General features: G+C 47.3%; 1 protein-coding gene across 7 annotated transcripts; it reads right to left on the bottom strand.

The window, feature by feature from the left end:
* Positions 1-347: 347 nt before the first annotated feature.
* Repin1 (replication initiator 1) lies at positions 348-5461 on the bottom strand. Of its 7 annotated transcripts, none has more exons than XM_085683911.2 (3): positions 5309-5456; positions 4383-4506; positions 348-3158 (listed from the first exon to the last, which is right to left on the bottom strand). In XM_085683911.2, the coding sequence occupies exons 1-3, from the start codon at positions 5345-5347 to the stop codon at positions 1501-1503; spliced, it is 1821 nt and encodes a 606-aa protein (XP_085540037.1). In that variant the 5' UTR covers positions 5348-5456; the 3' UTR covers positions 348-1500. The 7 variants fall into 7 exon arrangements, with proteins under 7 accessions (XP_085540037.1, XP_085540038.1, XP_085540039.2 ...); XM_085683912.2 differs by having other exon boundaries at positions 348-3155; XM_085683913.2 differs by having other exon boundaries at positions 4383-4577; positions 5309-5443.
* Between the last annotated feature and the right edge of the window lie 20621 nt (positions 5462-26082).

Raw genomic sequence — 26082 nt, 5'->3', positions numbered from 1 at the left:
GACAACGACCCTGACAAAGCTGCAGATGTAACCAAAGTATGAGGGGTTTGCCACCCTTCAAATGAGGCTCTCAGAGATATGACATGAAGCCTGAAGTTGGAAGAAAAACAATGACTGTCTTGGGTCCAACATTTTAAGTCCTTGATTCCAAAATAAGCATCCTTGTTCTCTGGTGCTTCTGTCAACCCTCTGAATCTGCTCAAGCTCAAGCTAGCTCTGCCTCCAGCAAGGACTGGGAGGAGAGTACAGGGGTACTCAGCTGCTCAGAGCCCCCAGCCTGACTTCAGGAAATAAAAGTGACGTTCCTTTCCGTCACCATGACTCCCACAGAAAGGAACACAGATAGCTACTAGTTCTAAAACCAATTCTTTATTCTCTAGTTTGAAAAGGAGGGTAAATGGTTGTTCTGTTTCGATCCAGAAAATAAAACAAGACTCAGTAGGCAGAAAATATAGGAAAACAGAATCCAATCATTTTAAGTAAGGATTTTAACATTTAGAATCACCCTACAATAGAACCAGGTGCATGGGTAGAGGCTGGCATCCACACCTGGGAAACTTAAAAAGGAAATCTACCCAGGACTTTCCCTGTACCCAATCTCCCAGCATCAGTGGACTAGTCTTTCTATAACTCCTGATGCTCTAGAAAGAGTTGGGGAGAGTCAGGAGTTTAAACAAAACCTCCAGGTAAGCCCTGTACCCAGGGAGAGAGGACAGATAAAGCCAGGCGAGTGAAGGAGTAAATAGATGTCCTGGAAGGATAACCTGCAAGAAGTAGATGGAATTTCTAACCGTGGGTGGGCCTCTCCACGTCTGGGTACCTATACAGGAGGCATTGTGGAAGGGTACTCAGAGGGGGAGAGAGAGAGAGAGAGAGAGAGAGAGAGAGAGAGGGAGGGAGGGAGGGAGGGAGGGAGGGAGGGAGGGAGGGAGGGAGGGAAGGAAGGAAGGAAGGAAGGAAGGAAGGAAGGAAGGAAGGAAAAAAGGAGCTCAGATTCACCTCTCCTGCTGCCTAACAAGGCCAACAGGTTCACCAAGGTGTATCCAGCTGGCCCACTTTCCCTGCCCCAGGATTCATTTACTAATGACTATACCACACCTACTTCCAAAAAACTGACCTGAAGTAACTCATAGTAAAGACTGGGACATTAAGGCGTTAACACCAGAGGATGGAGTGGCTCCCTTCCCACTGGTGGCTCCTCTAGCAGAGGACTCAAAGGGTAGATGGAGCTGCTATTGCTACTTTTCCAGGGTACAGGGTAGTCTGAGTTGACCCTTAGAAAACCCAGTTGGGGAGCTAGGTCCCTGCATACTAAAATGGATTCCCTGACCACTTAGGGAAACTCCCTTCCTAAACAGAGCCCAGATCACTCTGCTTCCTCTATCCCTCTGGTATCCCCACCTGTCCCTCCAGCAGCGTCAATGTAGGCACCCCACAGTGCACACTGGCACACTGTTGCCAAGGACATCCAGGCCTGTTTCCCTCGGCCTATGGCCCCTCTTAGGCATCGTGCTTCTTCTGGTGCATCAAGAGTCGATCCTCGTCATCAAAGGTCTGACCACAGATGGCACAGCAGAAGGCGCCATCCCGGATGTGGCTCTTTCGGTGTGTGATAAGGTTGGACTTCTGGCTGAAGCTGCGGTCACAGTCGGGGCAGGCATAAGGCCGCTCACCAGTGTGGATACGCCGGTGCGACACTAGGTTAGACTTTTGACTGAAGGCTTTGCCACATTCTGGACACACGTAGGGCTTCTCACCAGTATGGATGCGCCGGTGTGCAGCCAGGTAGGGCTTGTGGCGGAAAGCCTTGCCACAGTCGGGGCACACGAAGGGCCTCTCCGGCGCATGATCGCGCCGATGGGCTGCCAGGTGGCTGCCCTGTGAGAAGCGGCGCCCACACTCCTCGCAGGCAAAAGGCCGCTCGCCGGAGTGCACGCGCGAGTGAGCCACCAGGTGCGTCTTCTTGCCGAAGTTCTTGCCGCACTCAGGGCAGGTGAAGGGCCGCTCGCCTGTGTGCTGTCGCTGGTGCAGCCTCAGGAAGCGCTCAAGGCGGAAGCTGCGGCCACAATCGGTGCAGCTGTGCAAGGGCACAGATGCCTCGGCAGGGGTCCGCGGAGACCCCAGAGCCCCAATTGCAGGTTGCACCATGGGCTCCGTTGAAATCTGAGGGCTTCCGGTGCCGGGGGCAGCCTGCGCTGAGATCTCCGAACGCTTGTGGATTTTGCTATGGGACAATAGGTTGGGTTTGTGGCGGAAGCGGCGGCCACACTCGGCGCACGGATAGGGCTTCTCGCCAGTGTGTATGCGCCGGTGCGAAGTTAGGTAGGGCTTGTTGGTGAAGCGCTTCCCACACTCTGGACACTGGTGTGGTCGCTCGCCAGTGTGCACGCGGCGGTGGGCGATCAAGTTGGGCTTGTGGCGGAAGCGCTTGCCGCAGCAGGCACACTGGAAGGGGCGGTCCACGGCATCTCCACCGGGCCTAGGGGCAGTCACGGCAGGACGGCCTCGGGGCCGGGGACCCAGGGCCTTGACTGCTGCCTCCTCCAGGGCCTCGGCCACATGCACCCGCTTGTGAGCAACCAAATGGTCCCACTGGGCAAAGCTCCGACCACAGTTGCCGCATATGAAGGGCCTGGCCTCAGGGGCAGGGGGATGGCACCTCTGCACATGAGCTCGAAGCTGCTTTTGTCGCCAGAAACGTCTGTCGCATTCGGGACAAGTGATGGGCCGTTTTGCAGCTGAGTGAGCCCGCAGGTGCAGTACCAGGGCTACCCAGCCTCGGAAGCTATGCCCACAGAGGTGGCAGGTGAAACCCAGATCAGGGATGGCAGAGGCATGAACCTGAAGGTGCAGCGCTAAGAAGGGGGCGTGGCGAAAGCGCTGGTTGCACTCTTGGCAGGACAGCGGCAGCCGCGCCTGGCACCGCCGAGTGTGAAGCCACTGGGCTACCCAGCCCGGGAAGCTCCTCCGACAGTGGGCACAGCGATGGGCCTTGCCTGGGGCTTGGCCTCCTGGCTGAGCTACTGACTTGCCCTGGTGACTCAACCCTCTGTTGGGCTGGGAGGACTCCTGGGAGGGCCCAGAAAGGAGCCTGGACTGGGCTGGGCCCATGGCCATGGTGCCCCTGCAGCGTCGTTCCAGCATCGGTTCTTCCTCTGCTGAGGGTGGAAAATCACAGTCACTGCAGGAACTAAGCCCAGTTTCTCCCTTCTAACCCCAAGGAAGAGGAAAGCTTCCCTCTAGGAACTGCTAGCACCATTCTAGTCTATATGTTGGTCTTGAGTTTCTAAATAACATTTCAAAGAATCTTCTTTTTTATAACTTTATTGCCCTGGAAACTTCCAGAGGGAGACATGCTGACACTTCTTGGGGTTCTCACATGGTATCTAGCCTAGTGTCAGGAAGACTTACAGAAATATTCTTCATCTCCCTACTGTGCCTGACTTATTGCAAAACTCCCCCTTAGCCTTTTCCCGTGACAACCACTTCCTTCTGCCACATCAGAGCTCCCTACTTGACACATGAAGCAAGTGTGGCACTTCAAATGGTGGTAGTACTTGCTGAGGTGACACTGTCAATCACTAGCAGACCTAGGCTGGGGGACGGAGCTTGTGAACCCTCAGGCCAGTGTGTGTTCCTCTTAACATGGAGGTGCGCAAACATCTCAGAAACCATCTGACTAAAGCCTTAAGGAAGGTACTGTCAGCTCCCCCCACCACACACACACCTCAGCTCTAAGTCTGGAGGGCCAAGCGGGAACAGCATTTCTTCAGAACAGGAAGAGAGCAAGGTGCCTCTCCTAGTACAGACTAATGCCAGGCCACCACCGCCCAGACGGCCCACATTTGGCCTATCAGCCCTTGTCACCCACACCTAAGCAATTGCGATTGGGACATTGGGAGAAGGAAAGTGCTTCTCAATCCAAGGAACACCCACAGTTTGCTGTGCAGGCAGTAGGGGGAATCCCTGGCTCAGCATCTCTTAGGGGTGATAGGGATTGTTGGGGTAGGAAAGAGGAGGGAAGACGAGATTGTGATCTCAGTCCCTTGCCTGGTCCTGCCCAAACCTGGCCAAGGACTGCTCCATGTTCAGCTATACCGCAGGAGGGGAGCCCAGATTCCTGAGAGCCTCCTACACAGAATGAGTTCTGGGGTGGCAGTGAGACTCCCCAGGGACCTTTCATGTCTGTTCACGGGATCTATCCAGGCACAACCTCCTGAATCTCTTCTGGGGGACTACCCACCCCCACTGGCTGAACCCAGGGGTGACTCCATGATACAGAACAGATTCCTTGCCCAATAAGCTCCTGTCCTGCCGTCATGGGAGACCTGAGCACTGGAGCTCGGGGTTGGTATGAGGACACACAAAAGGCCAAACTCTACCCTGGAGACTGCAGAGCTGGGGATGAGGCTTTTTCCAGCTCCTTCTGGGGATGCTCCTGGGGATACTTCTGCTGCAGCGCCTACTTCGGCCCACACTCCGGTAGCCCCCGGATGTTAGAGAAAACTGTAGCAATAAAGACATCCCTGTCCCCATGGCAGAGCTCAGACCTCTAACTGCAGAGAGGTCAGCCTCACCTGGGGAAGGGAGAGAAAATCTATGTGAGGCTCTGCGCTCTGCCAGGAGAGCTTTGTATCATCACCTAGTCCCTCCCCCATTCGAAGCCACAGGCTTCAGCCTTAAGCTCCACACCTCAGTCTGGCAGAATGCCCTAACGGCCAGGGGACTAAAACATGAATATAGCCCTTCACTAGGAAGCACAGTGCTGCCTTTGGGAACCACCTCATAGCCAAGTAGGATCACAGAAGAATTCTTGATCTGTGGCAAAGATCTTCCTCGGTGGCCAAAGGACGACCTAGGCAGTAACTCTGGAATCCCTGCTGGCTCCCCTTCCCCCCACTCTCCTCGCAACAAAAATTCCAGGCCTGTTTCCCCGAGGGTCTTCGCAGGGTGTGCCAGTGTGCCCAGGACCCGGCCGGGATCCCCTTCGGGATCTAGGACAGCCCCGGGTGGCAGCAGGCCCACACCCCCCTTTTGTATAGGTGCGTGTCCTCTGTCCTCGTTCGTTGGCACGCTGGACTGACTCCTAAGAGGGGAGCGGGCCATCTCGGGTCCCACGCACAGCGCAGCCCGCGGAGCCTGTGCGCAGGTGCGCTCGCCCTGCGCCGCAGCACTCCGCCCCCCACCACCACACACACACCGCGCGCGCGCGAACCCCACAACCGCACACACTCACGGTCACGCGCCCCGCAGGTGGAGCTGCCCCCGCGCGCCCTCGGTGGCCCCCGCGCCCCTGCTCGGGCCATACCTTTCCCGCGTGCCCTGCGGGGACGCGGCGCCCATCCATGAAACCCCAGGCCGGCCTCTGTGGCCCGCTCCCCACCCCGCCGCGGCGACAGCGGCAGGTTCGAGTTCACAACTGCCAGGCCCGTCCCCAACCTCCCCCCTCCGGGTTCCCAGAGCCACGTGACTACAGGAGCTGCGGAGGGTCAGTCTCGGCTAGGCGGCCGCGGCCTGGGGGCGGGGCGGGCCAGGTCACCCGCGCTTCTCTCCAGCTTGGGCGTGCGGCCGGGGAGGCCCCCTGGCTCCGTTGTCATGGCAGCCACCAGCTCGAGTTTTGGCACCGGCCGGTGCTCCAGTTTCTCAACACAGTGTCCCTGCAAAGGACGCTCGCCCCTGGCTGGGCCACCTCGTGGCCAGGCTGTGGTCACTGTATCTGACCCACCTGCACTGGCTTTTTAAAGACTCAGAGCCTGAGAGAACTGTTCCGGGCGCCGACGGTTCCCCTGGCGTCGAGCCCGGAGCTTTGCCCAGGCCGCTCCAGCTTGGGGCTGCTGAGGGGCACCGGCTCACCAGGGCCGCAGAGTGCACCCCGCACGCACCTGGACGGAGAATGAAAAGCTCTCTATTCCCACAACTAAGATCCGGAGTTGCCCGCGCTCTAGAGCTGCAGGCCGGGCCCAGGTGGCTGTTAGCACAAGTGGGTCATTTACACTTGGAAAGGCACAGCAGCCAGTGTGGCGTCTGCGGGGGCAGGTGTAAGCCTGTGCTGATGACTCATCCACTAGCAGGTGGCCTTGACTTTCCAAAGGAACCCCATCTTGGAGCTTTCAGACCAGTGCAATTTCGTGTCCTTTCATGCTTTCAACAAAGACAAGTTTTGAATTGTACAATTATTTTAAAAACACTTTTAAAATCTGTCTCATACGTAGGAATAGAGGGCCATCTAGCCCTCTCATAGATTAGCCTCCTAGAGTCAATTACATTCAGTGTTGTGACATACTCTGATCTTCAGAGTAACATTTTATGTTGGGGTTGCCTGAGGTAATCCCTTGCAACTGTATGTGCTGGCTCTTCCCTTAAGATATTGTAAATTTTCTGCCATTTCGTTGCTCTTTTATATATTCTTTCATATATTTTGATGGCTGCATAAATAGATTACAAATTTTGTATCCCCATAGATTAATGCTTCTTTGTACATCCTCCATATCAAACTTTTGGAGGTAGAAACAAGCTTATATATTTTTATATGATCATCCATGCTATCCCTGAGAAATAACCGTTTTCCCATTTCCTTGACATGAGCTATTTTCCCAATGTTAATTGCTTTGTTTTGGTTTTGTTTCTTGGATTGCTGGTTTGCTGAATTGTTTCTTTCAGGTGGTTTTTTTTTTTTTAAACCGGTTTATTCTATGGCTTTTGAGAATTTGTCCTTTGCCCAGTTTCAAGGTTGTTTGGGGTTCATGCTTAAAGGTGTTAAGCTGTCAGGCATGTGGAAAATGTTTTTTCCTGGACTGTTCTTGTTGGGGGGGCGGGGGTGGTGGTAAGGTCCCACTATGTAGCCCACACTGGCCAAACCCAAACCTGATTACAGGCATACCCACCACGCAGTAACTTTAATTTTTGAAGTGAGAAAAATTTGGTTTTATGTGCTAAAACATGCCCATCCTTTCCTTTCTGGTGTTTGCCTTTAGATTTGTGTTTAGAACGTCACCTCCTCCATCCCTAGTCACCCTTTATGTTTATAGTTTGTTGCAGAAAGTGAGTTTTAACGCGTCAGTTTCCATAGTCCCTACAGCGATTCTGTCTTGTTTTAACTGGATTTCCAAAACTCATCTAGAATCACTCCTCTGTTTGTCCACATGAACTTTAGAACTTGTCAATATTTGAAGGCCTGTTTGTGTCGGGAGAAAACAGAGGTGTGCCATTCCATGGAGTAGACACACAGTTTGGGTCACACCTTGCCTCTCACAGTGGAGTCGCTGCTATGTGGGCTACATGCAGACCCCGCGCTCTTCCTAAGGACAGCTCAGACTGTAGAACTTCCCTTCCAGCAGACATGGATGGAGCACCTCTGCACCTTGTGTCCAGCACAGTTGTAGAAGAATATGCAGCAAGATCTTCCAGTTCCACCTGCACGTTTTATAGAAATGCTTAAACCCTCAGGGCGACTTAATTTTGTGTCCAGTGTGGTGATAAACCCCTCTCACTGCTGGGCAGTGATGATGCACGCCTTTAATGCCAGCACTCTGGAAACAGAGGCAGGCAGATCTCTGTGAGTTCAAAGCCAGCCTGATCTACACGTGAGTTCCCAGACAACCAGGGGTATACAGAGAAACCCTGTCTCCCAAAACAAAACAAAACCCTCTCATACACATCTCATTTTATCCCCCTCAACAGTCCTTGGAAACAGACTCTCTGGCTCTCATTTTACAATTCGCACCACTGGGCCTTGGAGATGTTAGGGGGCTAACTGGAGGGCCAGCCTGCTGTGTGGTGGGTGATGGGAACGGGGACAGCACTACCCAGCCTCACCCTTAACCACTGCAGCTGGGGAGGGGGCATCACGTGCTGGGCTCAGCAGAGTAAGTGTGAAACGGTAAAATGCTTGTGGTTAATGAGTGTGCAGAGCCTCACACTCTCAGGGTCCCTGGAGTTGATACAGCATTTTTGCAAGAGCTTCTCCAGCAGAATTCATACACTCCAGGAGCACCCTTCGTCACATGTGTGATCAGCCGCTCTCCTTGGCTAAATAAGGCCCTAAACCAGTTCACACCCTGTGGATCTCAACCCCTCTGAGGGTAACATATCAGCTATCCTGCATATCAGATATTTACATTATGATGCATAACAATAGCAAGATTACAGTTATGAAGTGGCAATGAAATAATTTTATGGTTGGGGAGGTCATCATGATATGAGGAACTGTACTGAGGGATCATAGCCCTAAATCATTCCCTTTCTCCCAATCCCTGATGAAAATACCTTGTTCCCCACTACCACCCCCATTCAGTAGCTAACGACCTGCATTTTCTTTTTTTCTCAATAAGGAAACAGTTCCAGCCTTGACCCTGCAGGGGGAAGGAAATGGCAGGGACTTGGGCAAGGATTCTAGAGCCTTTGTACGAGTCAAGTATTCTGTACTCGAGCCTTTGAAATGTGAGCCTTAGAGTTGGGGGCTTCACCCTGTGCAGTGTCAGAGGTAGGGAGATACGATCCAGCAACCAGCCAAATGACCAAGTGATCTAAGCCTAATGTAGACTGTTCCAACTTTTGACAGGTTTGCTGGAGCAGCATAGAGCCAGACCTGGCTCAGGGCCCACGGGAGGCCTTGGGAGATTTATTTTCTCTTCTTGAAAAGCCAGGTTTTTGTTTTGAGTTCCACGGCTAACTGGGTAAGCAGCGGGAGGATGCAAACCATCTCTAGAGACCCTGTCTGTCTGAAGATACCCACATACCGCTTTGCTAGGCAAGTAGCCCCAAGACTGCCCAGGCGGTACTAGTTAGTACATCCCACAAATAGTTAATCAGTGGGAAACACCTGCCATTGCGCAGGCAGGCACCGAATTTCTTCATGACCCAGGCAGAAGTGGTCCATACTGGTTTTCCAGAAAGAGAGAGGATAGTAAGTAGCTTTTAACTATAGTGTATCATTGGAAATACCTCTTAGGTTAGTAAACACAAAATTTTAAAGTCCTTGTTAATGATTTCTGAATGGTTGGCTGTTGTAAAACTGAAGAAGGAGGGATTGGGAGAGGAGAAGGGAGAAATCACCAGAGTGGATTTCCTGTAACATTTCCATAGTAACTGCTGCCTCTGACTGTGCCTGAGGATGTTCCAGGAGAGCATGCAGAAGGCATATCCCACACAGACCTGGATAAAGGACAAGCCCCTGGGTGTAACATCCTACACAACCCTGCCTCCTTGGCTCTCCCAGCTAGTGAACAAGAGGAAGCACCCATTGAATAGGTCGCTTTCAATACAAAGGATTGCTGGGCTAAGGGCCACTAAGGAGTAGCTGCAGAAAAGTTCTCTGTTCTGCTTGGCCTCAAAGCAGGAGAAACATTTACAGGACAGAAGATTCCCACCACTAGGGAGAGCAAAGGCACTGAGGACAGCTTGAGGCTCCAGGAGGCCTGGAGATGGTACCAAATTAAACCCTCAACACCCTTCACAAGTTGTCACCCCTAGAAGGTCCTTTACCTTGTCTTGTCACCTTTTGTGCTGAGAGTATAGCTTTTGGTAGCATGAATGCCCAGGAAGTCCTGGGTTAGGTCTCCAACACAGTGGGAAACTAATGATAAAAAATTGAAATTCCCTGTTATTTATTGCAGATACTGAACGGGCTGGAGTTAGAAGCTACCTTGTTGAGACTACTGTCCCTGAGGGTCTCCCACCTGTATGTGAGATGGAGGGGGAAGGCAATGCCATCTGTTTTCCTCTGGTTAATTCAGCTTTGGTTACAGGCATCTGACCCAACTAAGAATCTGTTGAGGTTCAGGAAGGAACTCCTCCATAGAAGCCCCGACACAAATGAAGCAAGTCTGGTGTGACTGAAGATTGTATACCCCTCTAAAAGATGCACGAACCGCCAGGTCCAAATCCTGCATGCAGAGGCGTGGTGGGAGGGAGAAGGGGAAGCCTTGTATAGGAGGCTTTAAGAGTTACTGGGCTGTTAAGAGAGAGGCTAAGGCCTTTCTTACAGGACAGGGTTAGTTCTCATGAGAGCAGGTTGTTATAAAGTAAGGACACCTCTCCCGTTTTCTCTCCGATACATGCCTGCACTTCCTCTTGAAGCCCTCCACAATATGGATACTAAAATACACACAAGGCCCTAAGTTCCGTCCCCAGCACTAAAACACAAAGAACACAAACAATTAAAGTCAGCCCCTGCCTCTCCTGGGTGAACGTCTTAGGTAGAAAGGATCTTGATGGCTTCTGGGGAAGAGATCAGAGTGCTCCCGCTATGGTGTTCTACAAATAGCTGCAGCTATGAAGATATGAATACTGCATAGGAAGGGCAGGGCCCCTCGAGGCCTCCAGGCCTGGGCAGAGACTAGATGTCAGCGCTGCTACAGGAGCCACTTTTCTCCCGCACACCCAGTTCCCAGAGTCTGTTTGCTAAAAGAAGCAGAAAGCAGTTGGTAGGAAGGAAGTCTGCAGGCACCTCAGGTTTCCTGCAGAGGAAGACAGTGGGGGAGCCTCACAGCCATCAGGCCCTGCTGCCTGCCCAGAAGCAGCTACCCCACTCTCCAGCTTCCACCTCCCCTTAATCAGCCTGACACTTTTAAAGGTGACTAAGGCCAGATTGTACCCCTGCGTGTGTGTGTGTGTGTGTGTGTGTGTGTGTGTGTGTGTGTTTCAGATGGCAGATAAGGTTCCACTTCACTTAGACTGGCCACAAACTCATTTCGGATCCAAGGATGGCCTTGAACTTCTGATCTTCCTGTTCTACCTCCTAAGAACAGCAATGCAGGTATATGCCACCATAGCCCACTCATAGGATGCTGGAGATTGGACCGGGAGTTTGTGAATACTTGGCAAGCACTCGACCAGCTGAGCCCCATCCCTATCCCTCCCTTGAGATTTTAATAACATCCAAATCAATGCCCCAGAAAGAACTGACTGTACCAGCCACTTTGGGGCATCATGAATACCTGCTGGACTCAGCTCTGTCCAGTCACAAATTGCTTCCAAAAGTGTCTTTGGAGTGGCCGTCCTGTCTGCCCAGATGACGCCCTGCCATTCCTCTCAGGCTTCATTCAGCTTTGCCTGGATTCCAATTTTGATTTGCTCTGCCATTCTCATACCACAGCTTCCAGAGCTGCTGGAACAGAATATCAGCACCTTGCAGGCTTAGCAACTCCACCTGTCCCTTCAAAAGCCCAAAGCTTCACTGAGATGAAACCACAGTATCTGAAGGGCCAGCCGTCTTCCTCCAGGGAGAACCTGTGTCCCTGCCTCGTCCCAACTGTAGCTGCGTCCTTGTGTCCTTGGTTCATGGTCCCTTCCACCATCTGCAACGTATGGTGTCCAACCTCAGTGTCACGTTCCTGTATGGATTTCCCTGAATCAACTTATAAAGGCACAGGTCACTGTGCACAGATAATCCAGGATCGCTGTGCCAGCAAGTACAAACTAAAAACTAGAAACAATATTTTGATTCTTTCTGGGGCAAAAAGGAAAAACCTCCCCATCCCAGACTACCCTTTGACTGAGCATTCACCCAGGGAACTTGCAATGGAGAACTTCTGTCTACTTGAGGCCTGTTTCATTCTTTCTTAAAGCTGTGGTGCCTTCTTCCAAGTTCACCTACAATGAACTACATAGCCTAGATTATATAGCAAGGCCCTGTCTTCTGCTGGGACAGGAGTCACCTCGTGGAGCTGTACCTACATCGAAGGAAGTTAAACCAATCATCTAGGCTCCAGGTGGTGAGGAACTTCCAAAGTTTCCAAATGGCAGGCCTACTGCCGGTCATAAAGATAGGTGGTGAGCCTGTGATCTCAGCACTGAGAAAATGTAGGCCATCATTGACTACATAGTGAATTCCAGACCTTGTCTCAAAACAATGATACACACATGGTTCCCTTTGGATGTACACAACAGAAAAGAAAGTGGCTTTCTCTAATCAGAAGGTGAAGTTTAAGTGAACTACCACTGACAGATGGCGGGATCGAGCTCCCCTGCCCGAGGACGACTCACCCAGATATGTAACAGTTCGTGCATTCCCATGTGGTGTGCTACTACAACAGCTTTCTCCAGAGTGGGCGATGTTTTTTTTGTTTGGCTGGTTTTGATTTTGTTTTGAGAAGACAGGGCCTTGCTATATAGTCTAGGCTGGCTTGGCATTTGTAATTCTCCACCCTCAGCTCCCCCACTCCTGGGATTGTAGGCTGGCACCATCATGCCCAGCTCCGGATCTGAGAACTTATAAAGAACAGAGATTTACTTCTTACGATACTAGAAGAGAAGAAGTCAAAGCCAAAGGGCTCAGGCCCGATGAGAACCTTCATAACGGATGGTAGAGAGCAAACACAACAGAAGCACACAGGAGAGGGAGGAGGAGTAGGCGAGCGGAGTCCTGGGGTTCTCTTCTCAGGAGCCCACTCCCACGACAACTAACCCACTCAGTCAGTAACAGCAGCAATCTTGTGCTCTCAGTTGTTCACTCACCTTGTGAAGGCCCCACCTCTAACACTGTGCATCGCAGACTGAGTTTCTGGTATGTCCTTGGGGTATGAGAGGTCCTTCCCTCTGACTGTGGCGAAACACCTGACAGCCTGGTCCATCATGGCGGAAGCAGAGCTAGCTGTGGCCACAGGAACATGAGGCAGCGATCACGTTGCCTCTGCAGTCAGGAAGCAGAGAGATTACAACTGGTGCTCAGCTTCCTTTCTCCTCTTATTCAGTCTAAGACCATCGCCCATGCTGCTGCTCACACCAAGGGTGTGTTTTCCTCAGCCAGCATCTCTGGACACCGGGAGGTGTGTCTTCTAGGCAATTCCAAGTCCAGTTGTGGTGACAACGAAGATGAAGGGTGGGCTTTCACGTCTACGCTCTCAGAAACTCCCCATGTTGCCTCTCTCGTTCTTTCTAGTTTCACACTAAAAATTGAAGCTGTTTTCTTCCTCTTTTAATCTTTATCTAGAAATTTCCTAGGTTATCATATTTTTGTTTATAACTATCTTCACCAATCTGATCTCTTCATGTCAAAACTATTTTAATATTTATGTTTTGTTTTTTATTCATGTGTGTATGTGTGTACACACGCGTATGCACATGTGCATGCAGGTGCCTGATGAGACCAGAAGAGGGCAGATATGAGCTGCCCAATGTAGATGCTGGGAACTGAACTCAGGTCCTCTCCAACCCCCTCACATCACAATTCATAGTAGACATCACCTTGGGGGTCTGTTATTTGGCTCATCACGCCGTTCCCATGCCTTCTAGCCCAGCGCTCAGCTTTATTTTTCTTCATAGCACCTGTTGATGTACTCAAATGTTTACATGGCTCTTTTCTTGTTCCCCACCACAAAATAATCCACAGGAGGACAGATATTTGGCTTGTTGTTTTTACCAGCGTACAGGCAGCATCTTGAAAGGCGTCTGGCCCAAGGTGCCCGCTAAGTGCTGTGGACAAAGGAATGTGTCGAGTCAGCTCCATCGCACAGCTGAGCCAATCTAACGAAACCGCACAGACATGTCCAAGCTTCTCCCTTGGCTGCCCTTGTTAAGCAGGACAAGGAAGCCTGTGAGCATGAGCGACAGACGGATGTGTGTGTGTGGGGGGGGTGGCGGTGTACCGCCTCCTCATGGAGAAAGACTCAAGCAGTCCTCAAGAGCAGCAGCAAACCAGAAATGGAAACTTAGGTCTGTAAGTCACCCAGACCGACTCCACACAGCTTTCCACACACTCATTCACCTGGAGCGTTATTCCGTACGATAACTGGGTGCGAGACTCTTCCGGGAGCCCCGATTCTGAAGGGGGCTTGACGTGACCCAGGAACACGCTTGGTGGAAGAAGACACTCTACAGTTTACTTTCATACCTTTGTTGACAGTCTTGAGTGCTTCCAGGAAACATTACGGCCATCATGTGCTTCCGTAGAGACAAGGTGCTTCCTTTGTTAGCCTTTCAAGATCAGACCCTGTCTATTTTTGCAATATCACACCTCTGTTAACGCCTGCCTGGGATTCTTCAATTCAATTCATAAAATAGACTTAGAAGTCAGTGTGTATCTACCTCCCTTGCTTTAATGTCTACTAAAAGGCTTGGAAATGCATGGAAACTCTATCTTATCACTGCGAAGGCTCTGTGGTTCAGCAGAACAGATGCATCATGGGTATTCTGTCTCCTGAGGTAGCAGGTGCTATTGCCTGCAGGTGCCATCTGCGCTTGCTTACCGTAGAGCTGAAACCTTCAGCTGTGGCTCCTGCCTGCCCAAACCCCCTTTCAGCAGAACCACTCAGACGACTTGGAAGACAAGTTAGTGTCGCTGCGGTGGTTTGAGCCAAAGCCCCATGGGTTCAAGGTTTTGAACACGTGGTCTCTAGCTGGTGCCCTCTTTAGGGAGGTTATGGAAAGGGGCAGCCTTGCTAAAGGAAGTATGTCTCCTGAGGCAAGATTTGAGAAGCTATTGCCTTGCCCCACTTCCAATTCACTCTCTCTACTTTGTGTTTCTGGTTGGAGATGTGCGCTCTCAGCTCCCTGCGAGGGTCACGGCTACCATGTCTCCCCAGCATCATGGACTCTCCTCTAGAACTGACCCAAAGAAACTCGTTCTTCTATACATCATGATTCCTACCACAGCAACAGAAAGGAGACTACAACAGTCACCCCAGACTTAGTCTGTACCCTCTGACATGTTTCCAAATCTGCATGCATCTTCAGTTAGCCCAGAACCCCCAGGGGTCGCATAATCAGTTATCGGCGAATCAATCCCACACCAGTTATGTTTTAAGGGGTTATTTATTTTGGGGGGTAAAACTTACATACACCATAAACCATCAGGAAGGGAGCCTAGTCGCTGGAGCAGGAGCCGGGAGCAGGATCCTGGAGCAGGAGCCCGGAGCAAGCACCGGAACCAAGAGCCGGAACCAAGAGAGCCTGATTCGGATCTGCTTCTCTTTTTAAAAGAGAAATATACCACGCCCCAGTGGGCTGGTATTTCAGCAGATATTGGCTGACGGAGCGGAAGTCGCTCCCCGCTGCACTGTGGGCTCGTATTTCAGCGACTATTGGTTGAGGCAGCGAAAGTTACTCCCACAACAATCAGTCTGCCTTGGCTTTCGTAGGGCACCAGAAGAGAGCACCAGTTCAGAAAGCTTTCTCTCTCCTTTGCTGTTATTTGAAGTTACAACACACTGCAGCAATATGACGTATTCAGCAGCTACATAAAAGCATCCCATTATCATGTCAACCTGACAACATACTAGAATTAATTTTAACATTTCATAGTTATAGTTTTTGAATGGTACATTGCATCATAATATGTAGTATATTTAATAACAACATAAAATATTTCAAGGCTTTTCTTGAAAAAAAAATGATAAAAGGCCAGTCTAACTTGCCTACTCGGTGAGTTCTAGGCCAGTGCGAGACTCTGTCTCAAAAACAAGATGTGTGGCTTCTAAGGAACAACATTCAAGGTTTTCTGGCCTCCACACACATGCACACAGGTACATGTGTACCCCCCCCCACACACATGCACACATACACACTGATAAAAATAAATTACCAAAGCGCCTCTCCCAGATCTCCTACCCCTTGTCTCTGCCATGCTGGATGGCAGTTTTAACAAGCTTATGTGTGGGATAAAAAACCAATACCATAACCCGACATAGGTTTGGATCAGAGTGGAGGGAGGAGACATTCTTAGGGTTAATCACAGTTAACAGGTGATGAAGGCTGGATAAGTTTGGAAGAAAATTCTACAGCCCTGCAATTTGAAAACCTTTAGAATGCCCCAACTGAAGAATACCAGAGAGAGTTCCTCCTCAGCAGCTCCGCCTAGTGGTAGGTCCTTAAGTGCATCTCATGGTCTCTGAATGGGGTATCTTCGATATCCAGATTGGTATTTGCATTCTGACCACTTCAATTTTTAAAAGATTTCTCACTCATGAAGTGAACATGGAATATCTACTTTATAACGATGCGAGTTCTTTTTGTTAGCTGTTAAACTTTCTTACATGAGTAATTATGAAGTTTTTAATATTGTTATATATATTGCATTGTCAAAAGGCACCCACTTGCATTAAAATTTCATTTCCCATTAAGGAAGGAGAGTAGGGCAGAAAAAGAGGTGCATGAGAGCCATGAGAATAGAATGTGGAGTAAGCCTGTTGGCAGAGAGAAAGTCTGAAAAACCTCAGGACTGGGAACCACCTGCAGGAAGAGCGCGGGACAAGTCAGTATATGTAAGTGCCGGAACAGACTAGCACTATGAAAGAAGTATGCCAAGGGTTCCTTTTTCCACCTCCAGAGAACATTCTGGGCTACTGAAGGTTAACTGAAGACACTCTGTGATTTTAAGACCAATTTGAACTCACTTGGAAAGAACAACAGTAAATCTTTGGGTACATTCCCAAGTTTACTGTCACAGGTCCACTGTTTGTCATCAAATGGTGACTCATGACCGGCTTTGTAACTTGCCCACTGACCGAGTGCCTGGTGGTAAAACAGGATTTCTACAAGGTTACCAACGATCTTGCTCAGCCCAGAAAAGAGTGTTTTCAGAGATAACCCATCTCCCAAGATAATGTCTTGTTTGAAGCAGACAGTTTCAGGAAAGACAGATTGCGGAACTGCACGTAGTCCCCGTGGCTGCAACCACTTTCCAAGCCCTTCTCGGGGTCACGGTCACAGTCAGCTTTTCTCCTTGGCAAACCCCTCGGTTTCCTACAAGAGAGAGGCTGCCCCTCACTGTGTGCTAACAAAGACAGCCTCGTCTGCTGAAGGTCAGACTCTACCTCTTCTCGGCCTTTAACATTTAGTGCCAAACCCAAGCAAGGTGTCTATGGCCCCCTGGCAGCCTGAGCCCTCCACACGGGTCTCCTTGGCTCTCACCCCACAGCAGCCCCCAGGCACAGCCCCTCTCTCTCAGGCAGTCATGTCCTTCATTCTCTGTCCCCTTCTCTCACTTTTCTGTTTTATTCTGACTCAGTCTGACCTCCAGGCCAATTCTCCACACGGTCACACCAGAAATCCAACACAGCCAAAATGTCAGGACAAGGCAGCTCATGAGGCCTCCCTCAGAGGGGCTCTGATCTCTATCTCCTCTTGAGACTCTTGGTCGAAGGTTCCAGGAGCTTTCCACAGGCCGTGAAAACTGCTTGGAAGAGAGTTCCAGGAACCCCCGTACTGGTCCCACAGTCTCTGAACTCCTGGAAACATACAAGAATGGGGATGTCTCTCCTACTTTTCCGACCTGTTTGGTCAATCTGAAACCTGAGGGACATCTCCAGGTGGCCTAATTTGACCCATTTTTACCTTGGTTACACACCCATCACGGGTTCCAAACTGCAACCAAGGACACATGCTTAGCCTGTCTGTAGGCGAATATAAAAGAGCTTCATTTGGGAGACCTCAGGCAGTCACAGTTATTCAGCTCTTGGTCCAAATCTGGCCTGAATATATATTGGACAATGGCCACTGCCAGCCTGAATTTGGAACTGTCAAATTTCAGTATCTAAATTGATTTAGATAACTTCATAAAAAGGAATAGAGAATGATCCAAGGCCCCCACCCCCACTTTTAACTCCCAGCTCACCCTAAGCCTTTCATCCCTGCCACTCTGCTCCAGATGCAACCAGATCCAGAAACAAAATGCCTGCCATTTCTACTGGGTCTCCAAGCCTGTTTCTCTTAACCAAGACAGGATAATCCCTCTGCTCTTGAAGATCCTTTACCTTACATCTATTGTCTGCTTTTGTTTCTGCCCCGCCAAGCCCGGATACTCTTGCTTGTATTTTCATATGTAGTTTTCTGTTTGATAGTCTCTAGGTACAGATATTGATATTATTGGCAACTTGACTTCTTTCTAAGAGAACAGATATTTGTTAAGTTGTTTGGGTTGTCTGCTTCCATCTGCAGGTGGAATGAGAGCAAACTGGTGATGGATAGAGAAGACCCTCTGTCTAAAAATCGCTCAGTGATAACTCCAGCTGTGCCTGCCTAAAATAATCCCAGCTGGGCTTTAGGATAGCAAGGTTCTCATCCACCCGATAGCTGGTCACTCCTCCCAGCTGTGTGCAATTAGACCCGAATTATACAAGACTGCAAGGTTTTCTGGGTGCACGGGCTACACTCTTAAAAAGTGGGGAGGTAGTCCACCCGTGCAACAATGAAAAAGCTGTATATATCCTGAGTAAGTGCTCCAAGTGTTGCCTAACATCTCCCCTTAGAAAAATTTCTTCCGATGAAGAGTAAGTTTGTTTCTGCTATGTTTCATGGTGTGGTTTAAAAGGTGTAAAATTTCAAGCAGAGGAAAGTTAGTTTAAAACGTAACAAAAAAGGCTCCATGTCAGGGGCCATGCAGGGGAACAGCAAGCAGCTTTGGAACTCAGGAACACAGCTTGGTGGTTAGCGTAAACAGGCTGGGTGAGCATTGGCGAGGCAGAGCCCTGGCGTCCTGAGGACCGCAGCTCTGGTTGTTGCCACCATGGTCGTCACATTCCTCATAATCTACAGGTTGTATGAAAACTCTCAGGGTTTCTCGCCCCTCACTGGGCAGAGTTACTGATACTTACAATAACAGTGATTGACTTTTTTCCAAGCATTGCTGCTGGAGCAGATAATGATTAAACCACCACCCTTAGAAAGAATTTAGATATGTAGATTATTAATAAAGTTAGGTTACAGTGAGTATTAATGGCTTTGATGTAGAAAACCTTGGGGGACAATTTAAAGTTTAGAAAGGCACACTTATAACGGTTGGGCAAGGGAATCATTGAGGTCAAGGAAGAAGGACAAAGTCAGACTAGCTTTTACTAGCTGAGGTGCCTTTCTTGTTATAATGGGTTGGTGACCAAAGGTGATGATTAATTCCTTATACCCATTTTGCCCTCAGCTTTCTGATATGATTTGCTAAAACACTGATGATGCATGGGTCTGCACCCTGAGGATTTAAAGTAGAGCTGATTGACTGTTTTTCATATATAAAATCTTAGATTTGTTATTCTTGTAGATTTTATAAGATTATTTATTGAGATAAATAATGATTGATCCTTTCTTTGTAATGCAAAATGCAACCTGCCAGTAAAAGCACTGGCTGAGGAAAAATTACTTGCTTCCTCATACTCTGTTAATCTATAGCAAGTTACTTAGACATTAATGTATGTGGGTCCTTGAGAACAATTTGCTTTTCACCTATAAAACGTAAATGTTTAACCATGTAAAGGTATTGGGGAACATGCTGATTTTTACTTGTACTCATTGTAATCATTCATTTAAAAATAGAATGTAACCATATTGTAGTTTTTATATTACGTGAAAGATTTTGCTGGGGTATATAAGCTGTAAAAGAAAAAAAAAAGAAAAAAAAGTTAGAAGGAAGACATCAGGAAAGAGACAAAGGGATATGTCAGGAAAGAGGTAAGTGTTGTAAGAGGCCACTTAATTGCTCCCAGCTGCTCAGCCCCAAAATAACCACATAGAAACTGTATTAATTAAATTACTGTTTGGTCTATTAGCTCTAGATTCTTATTGACTAGCTCTTACATCTTAATTTAACCCATTTCTATTAATCTTTGTCTTGCCATGTGGCTGTGGCTTACCGGCAAGGTTCCATCTGGTGTCTGTCTCTGGCAGGTCTACATGGCTTCTCTAAACTCTGCCTTTCTTCTCCCAGCATTCAGATTAGTTTTTCCCGCCTATCTCTGTTCCCCTATAGCTCTGCTATAGGCCCAAAGCAGTTTCTTTATTAGTCAATGGTAATCACAGCATACAGAGGGGAATCCCACATCACCTCCCCTTTTTTATTTAAATAAAAAGGAAGGTTTTAACTTTAATATAGTAATTGCCTATAACAAAACAGGTATCAAGCAAGAATTACAGTTACAATATTTATATCTACTTCATCTTTTATCATAACTAAAGAAAACTATAACTATATATTCTTCAACTCCATCAAAGACTCCAGAAGGATATAATATCACCTAAGTAAACAGGAAGTGCATTGTAAGCAACTTCCAAAATTCTAGAATTGACAGAGACATCTTGCTTCCTGGACAGTCACCCAAAGGTCTTCTGTAACGTTGGAGCATCCATCTTCAGCCTACTGGCCTGTGGTATCTGGCAGACTTTTCCATAAAGCAGGAAATTTCAAAGACAGTTCTATCTACGTTGGCAGTTTGTCCATCACTTTCTTCTGTGTCCTGCACAATGTCTAGCAGACTCTTTCATGAAACAGGAACCCCAAAGGACTGTCTCACCTTCTTTAGGCAACTTCAGCAGTCATTTTTCTGTGGGTCCTGTATACCTAGTTCACACAGCATAACATCAAGCAGTCCAGGCAAGAGCAGTTTCCTGCCCAAATGGCTAACAAACTCCATAAGGAACCTCTTTGATGACCATCATCCTCTTAAAGTAATTGGTCCTGCCAGCAGCAGATGTGCCTCACAGTCATGGAAAGTCCTAAGTTTTTAAAACATTTTAAATGCCATATTCTGAAGGTCTCTGAAAGATTTGAAGAATAACTATCTAATTAAAATATATCTCTATATATCTAGAAAACCTAACTAATATGACTACAAGCATGATTATTATAGATTATTATCTATTAACCTAGATTTCTTAATTATACATTACATTTTTAAATGAGCTGCACAAACACAATACCTTAATCAAGAGCAGAAATATACACATAACAAAATTGACCTAAAATTTGTATCAATAAACCGAGATCCATACTAATGCAAATCTTTATAACATATCCCCCTTTAAAAGTGAAGAAACATTTATAAACAATATTTGGGAATTTCGTTGTAGTTTTTTTTTTAACTGATTTTTGTTTTTTGTTGGGCAAAGTATTTTGGGGGTTGTTTATGGTGACCTTTTGGGGGGTCTTGATCCATTAAACCGCATTAGTCTGGAAGGATTTTACAGGTTCTCATTCTCCATGGAAACAAAAGAAGAACCTCTTAAAAAAAAAAAAACATATCCTTAGACCCAAATTTTAAAGTCAAGATACCTTTATGTTGGTTTAACTTAGCAGTCCATACAATGAAGTGTTTCTCTGCATTTAGCTCCTTTACAGTCAAAAAATTTAAAAACACAATAATATACATTATTTAGATTCTCTGTGTATTTTTTTAATGTGGCTTATTTTTTTTAGTTTTTTATAACTTTCTGTACTCTTTTTTTCCCCTTTCCCAAGCCTACATACATTTATCCAACACTGTGACCCATTTAGAGGTCTTTTTTATCTGAATCTGTCTTTATTGTGTATCTGTAATTATTTTTTGACCAGAAGTGCCCTTTTTTTATGTTAAGTGGATGTGGCTAGGGCCAACACAGCCCTTCCTGCTTGCTCCACCCAAGTCAGCATGGCTGAACTGTTTGCTGCCTCTGAGAGCCATGTACATTGTCCCATTTTTAGACACACAGCTGGTCTATATTGCCATTAAGCAAATTGTATCACTCTGGTCACAGAACCCATTTAAATGCTCCATAGCCGGATCTCCCAAAAGAGTCCGAGTTTGTGCTGGCAGCACAGCCCAGGAAGCCACCATTCTAAAACCATGCATTTTTTAGTTTTACGGTTTTTGTTATTGTTGTTGTTGAATTGGGAAAACCTCTCTTAAGGGAGCTGCAGCATGCCACCAGCTGAAAAAAAAATTTTTGTGTGTGTCTAGAATTCCTTTTTAAGCTTTCTCAGGTTTTATGTGGATTTAGTCAGAACACATAGGAGGCCACTTGTGTGTTCCCGGCTGCTCAGCCCTGAAATAACCACATAGAAACTGTATTAATTAAATTTCTGCTTGGCCTATTAGCTCTAGATTCTTATTGACTAGCTCTTACATCTTAATTTAACCCATTTTTATTAATCTGTGTATCACCACGTGGCTGTGGCTTACAGGCAAGATTTCATCTGGCGTCTGTCTCTAGCAGGGCTACATGGCTTCTCTAAACTCTGCCTGCCTTCAGTTTAGTTTTCTCCACCTAGCTCTGCTATAGGCCCAAAGCAGTTTCTTTATTAATCAATAGTAAACACAACATACAGAGGGGAATCCCATATCAGGTAAGGGCAAAAATCAAGAAGAGAGAGACCCTGACACACTGAAGGTGTGTGTGTGTGTGTTCCCCCTTTTTGCAGGCCTCAGAGAACTAAGTTTTACCCCTTTCAATAAAAAAGTCAATTATATGATCAGTCACGGATTCCACATCTCCTCCTCTTCAGGTTCCTAGCAGCTGAGAGCTGGTTCTCAGCAGTAGCAACTCAGACTTAACAGAGACAAAATTATAAAATCCTAATCTTATAAAAATTACTACTTTAGCCCTGCGGTGGTGGTGCATGCCTTTAATCCCAGCTCTTGGTCTACAGAGTGAATATGAGGACAGACAAGGCTACACAGAGAAACACTGTCTGGAAAAACAAACAAAATTTACTATCTTATTAAAAACTGTTGAAGATAATTAAGACATAAAAGTTAATTATTAGTCACCTTATAAATAATCGAATGCTTTAATGTGCTCAGAATTGTGTTAGCTGTGCTAACTACAAATACAATTAATTTACAGAGACAAGCTTAAGAAGAGAGCATTTTATATCTCCAGTTCTAAAGTCCTCTGCATATGTTATCAGACGTAAGCCTAAAACAAAATTATAGCAAACTGGACGTTTATTTAATGTAAAACAATATTAAAAATCAGGTATATGTTCTTTTAAAAAAAAAAACAGGTTACAAAAAATTGAACGCTGAGTAAAATGGCTGAAATTTACAATGAACTTGCATGGCAGGACATACCCGGGCTTGTTTAGTGTCCTTCCATATCAAAGGAAATCGCATGCTAGCTTCAATATAAAATAAAAATACTCAGGGGAATAATACCTTCCAAAAGCCTGTTGCTTCTGTCTGTGGCTGTGCAGGCCAGACCAGGGAAACCTCCTTCTTATCTGTAAAGAAGATGAGGTCCTCCTCAAGTCTCACACAACAGGGAAATGGAATCCCTTGCCTGGTAGAGGATTTCAGAGTCTGCGCCCACATCCAAAATGTCTCAAACAACAGAGAGAAAAGTCCAATTACTCTGCACTGAAATGTCTCCTGAACTGACATAAGAGGATGCTGTGAACAGAGGAGCCTTGGCCCTAAACCTACCATACCTGACGGGTGTGGGGCCTGGACGCTAGTTCAATTAATTGGTCATGACCTTTACCCTGGTTTTTAATTCTGCCTCTTTGCAAAAGTTAATCTCGGGGTCTACACCCGCTTAAAAGAGGCTGTCGGATACTCTGCCATCCAACTCACAGCTCTGGAAAGGTACTCAGACTGTCCAAGCTGTGTCTTCAGAAACATTACTAGACAGTGCTACAAAAAAATGACTCAATAGGATTCTATCTCTCTTTTAAATTGTCAGTTTAACTGACTTCCTTACTAAAGCTCCCCGGAGTCCATTGTAAACAAACAGCTGACTACAGTTATACCCTTCTGCAGAACTCCGGTACGGGTCCAGCCAGTAGCACAACTGCATTTAGCCTTACGTTAACTTTATCTTTAACCTTACATTAACTTATGTTAATCTTGATGTAAAAAAAAAAACAAAAAAAAACCTTTCCTCATTAACTTTGTCTCATACTGTTCCCACAGGTCGTACAGTTATTATCCCCTGACTTACGCTCTGGGTCTTTCCATCTGTTGAGTTCTACTGTAGCCCCTAGGACGGACCCTCCTCCAAGACGCTCTAACTTCTAACCCTTCCACATCTCCCGTTTTGTCAGTGTGAAACACTTAAAGACAGATCAGTGTCTCCCAAACCCTTGAAAGTGTTTCCAGTGACCCCCAAAAGGTGGACTAATGGGCCACGGGCCATCCAGTTCATGCCTCTTCTTGCCATTCTTTTCAGGACTCAGAACCAAGAAAGCTGGACTGAAGCCTTCTTCAACATCAGTTAACTTTTCTGTCTCACCATCTCTCTCAAAAAAAAAAAAAACAAAAACAAAAACAAAAAACAAACCAAGCAAACAAAACAAAACAAAAAACCCTTACATTTCAGATTAGTTTAGTATCCCTGAGCACCATCTTAATCCTTTGGTTGCTGCAGTATTCCAAGACTAGATCTGACTGTGGCTGAGGATGGGATTTGTGCCCTCCTCCGCAAATGATGCTGTTTCTGCACCTACAAATTCTAACTTGGAGGGGGCTGGAGAGATGGCTCAGTGGTTAAGAGCACTGACTGCTCTTCCAGAGGACCTGGGTTCAATTCCCAGCACCCACATGGCAGCTCACAACTGTCTGAAGATCCAGTTGCAGGGGATCTGACACCTTCACACCGATGCACATAAAATAAAGTTAAACAAACCGTAAAAATATTTTTTAAAAAAATTCTAACTTGGAGATGGGGCTAAAGGCACCAAAACCAGACCAAAATTCGGCCACAAGCCTCCTGCTAGGTATGGGCTTCTGGTTCCCTCTAACACTGGCTCCGACCCTGGATCTCTCCTTTCCACCTTATTATCCCCATATTTATGTTTTTACCATCTTTTAAGTGCTTTACCTACTGAGCCTCCCCTATACCCAAAGAGAATGTTCCAATTAAGCTCTCCCAACAGCTGTTGCTCTTCAACAGCGCCATTGGTCCCTGATACATCTGCAGACTTTTGGGATGCTGTGGAGAGACTCTGGCTGTAAGGGAAACTTCCCCTCCATTCACCCCAGGCCAGTTCCTTGCAGCAGTCCTCTATTTTCTCCTGTTCCCTCCTTCTGAGCTCTGTGGCTCCTGGCTGCTTCCGCCAGCTCACTATGGGGCAGCATTCCTGGCAGTCAGCTGGACTTCTCACTGATGCCTGCATCAACTTATACCCACTTCCTCTCGCCAACGCACTCCGTCTCTCCCACCCCCATCTCCCCCCCCCACACACACTTTTCTGGGAAATCTCTCAATTTTATTCTATAACCAAATCATCGACTTACAGCCCTCTCTAATTATTTTTCAAAAGTTTCTCCAGGAATGCATGACGGCAATTGCATGATCTCAAAGCCAATCAAGTCAAAACTCTTCTCCTGCTAAGTGACCAGAGGACCTCTCTTCAGTGGACCCTGGACTATCATCTCCTGAAGATGACCCTTCTCCGCAGGAAGCAGCTAAAAAAGGATCAACACCCCACCCCCATTTTTTATACCTTTTATGAGTTTAGAATGATAGAGTGTCTTGATGGTAGATTTCTACATTACAGATGATTTTGCTCAGTCATCCCAGAAAAGAATGTTTACAGAGATAAACTATCTCCCCAGATAATCTGTCCTGCCAGAATCATACAACTCGGGAAAGACAGACTGCAGACCTGCACGTAGCTCCCGTGGCTGCAAGCATTTCCCCATTCTCAAGCCCTTCACCCTGACCTATAAAGGGTTACAGCCTCCAGCTTCTCCCCTTGACAGGCCACCTCAATCTCTTGCAGGAGAAAAGCTACCCCTCACCTTGTGTGCTAATAAACCCAGTTCATCTGTTTGTCAGACTCCCGTCTCTTTTCTGCCTCCTGTCTCTTTAAGCTGCCTCAGAAATCAAACACACATCCTTCCTAAAAAGAGTTTATGTGATATGATGCTAACCTCTGAGTATTTGACAGGTTTAGAAAGCACTTGATAAAGAAGGCGGCCTTGTGGGGCTGGGACAGAAAGGCTCACGAAGCTTTTGAACAGGCTAAGATCTCTGTAGGATGGACTCCAAGGCTGTAAGTCCTTCTCTCCTAGTGACCCTTCACTGTGGTTCTCAACCTGCGGGTCACAACCCCTTTGGGGATCTCATATCAGGTGTCCTTCATATCATATATTTATATTACAATTTATAACAGTAGCAAAATTGCAGTTATGAAGGAGCAACAAGATAATTTTGTGGTTTGGGGTCACTACAACATGAGGAACTGTATTACTGTCCCAGCGTTAGGGAGGCTGAGAACTAATGTGTTAGAAGTTACTAGAAGCTCAGTAGGCTACAGCTAGGCTATAGCAAAAGCAACCCGAGTGAATGATTCCAATAGAATCTGAGCCTGCCATGGAAAGGGGCAGACGTTCCATACACAGTGCTAGAGCAGCAACCAGCAGCTGCACATAGAGCATCTCAGAGGACAGAAAACACACAGAG

The sequence above is a fragment of the Myodes glareolus genome, chromosome 25, assembly GCF_982192425.1.
Source record: "Myodes glareolus chromosome 25, mMyoGla1.1, whole genome shotgun sequence".
NCBI lineage: Eukaryota > Metazoa > Chordata > Mammalia > Rodentia > Cricetidae > Myodes > Myodes glareolus.
This window is presented reverse-complemented; position numbering and strand designations above follow the sequence as displayed.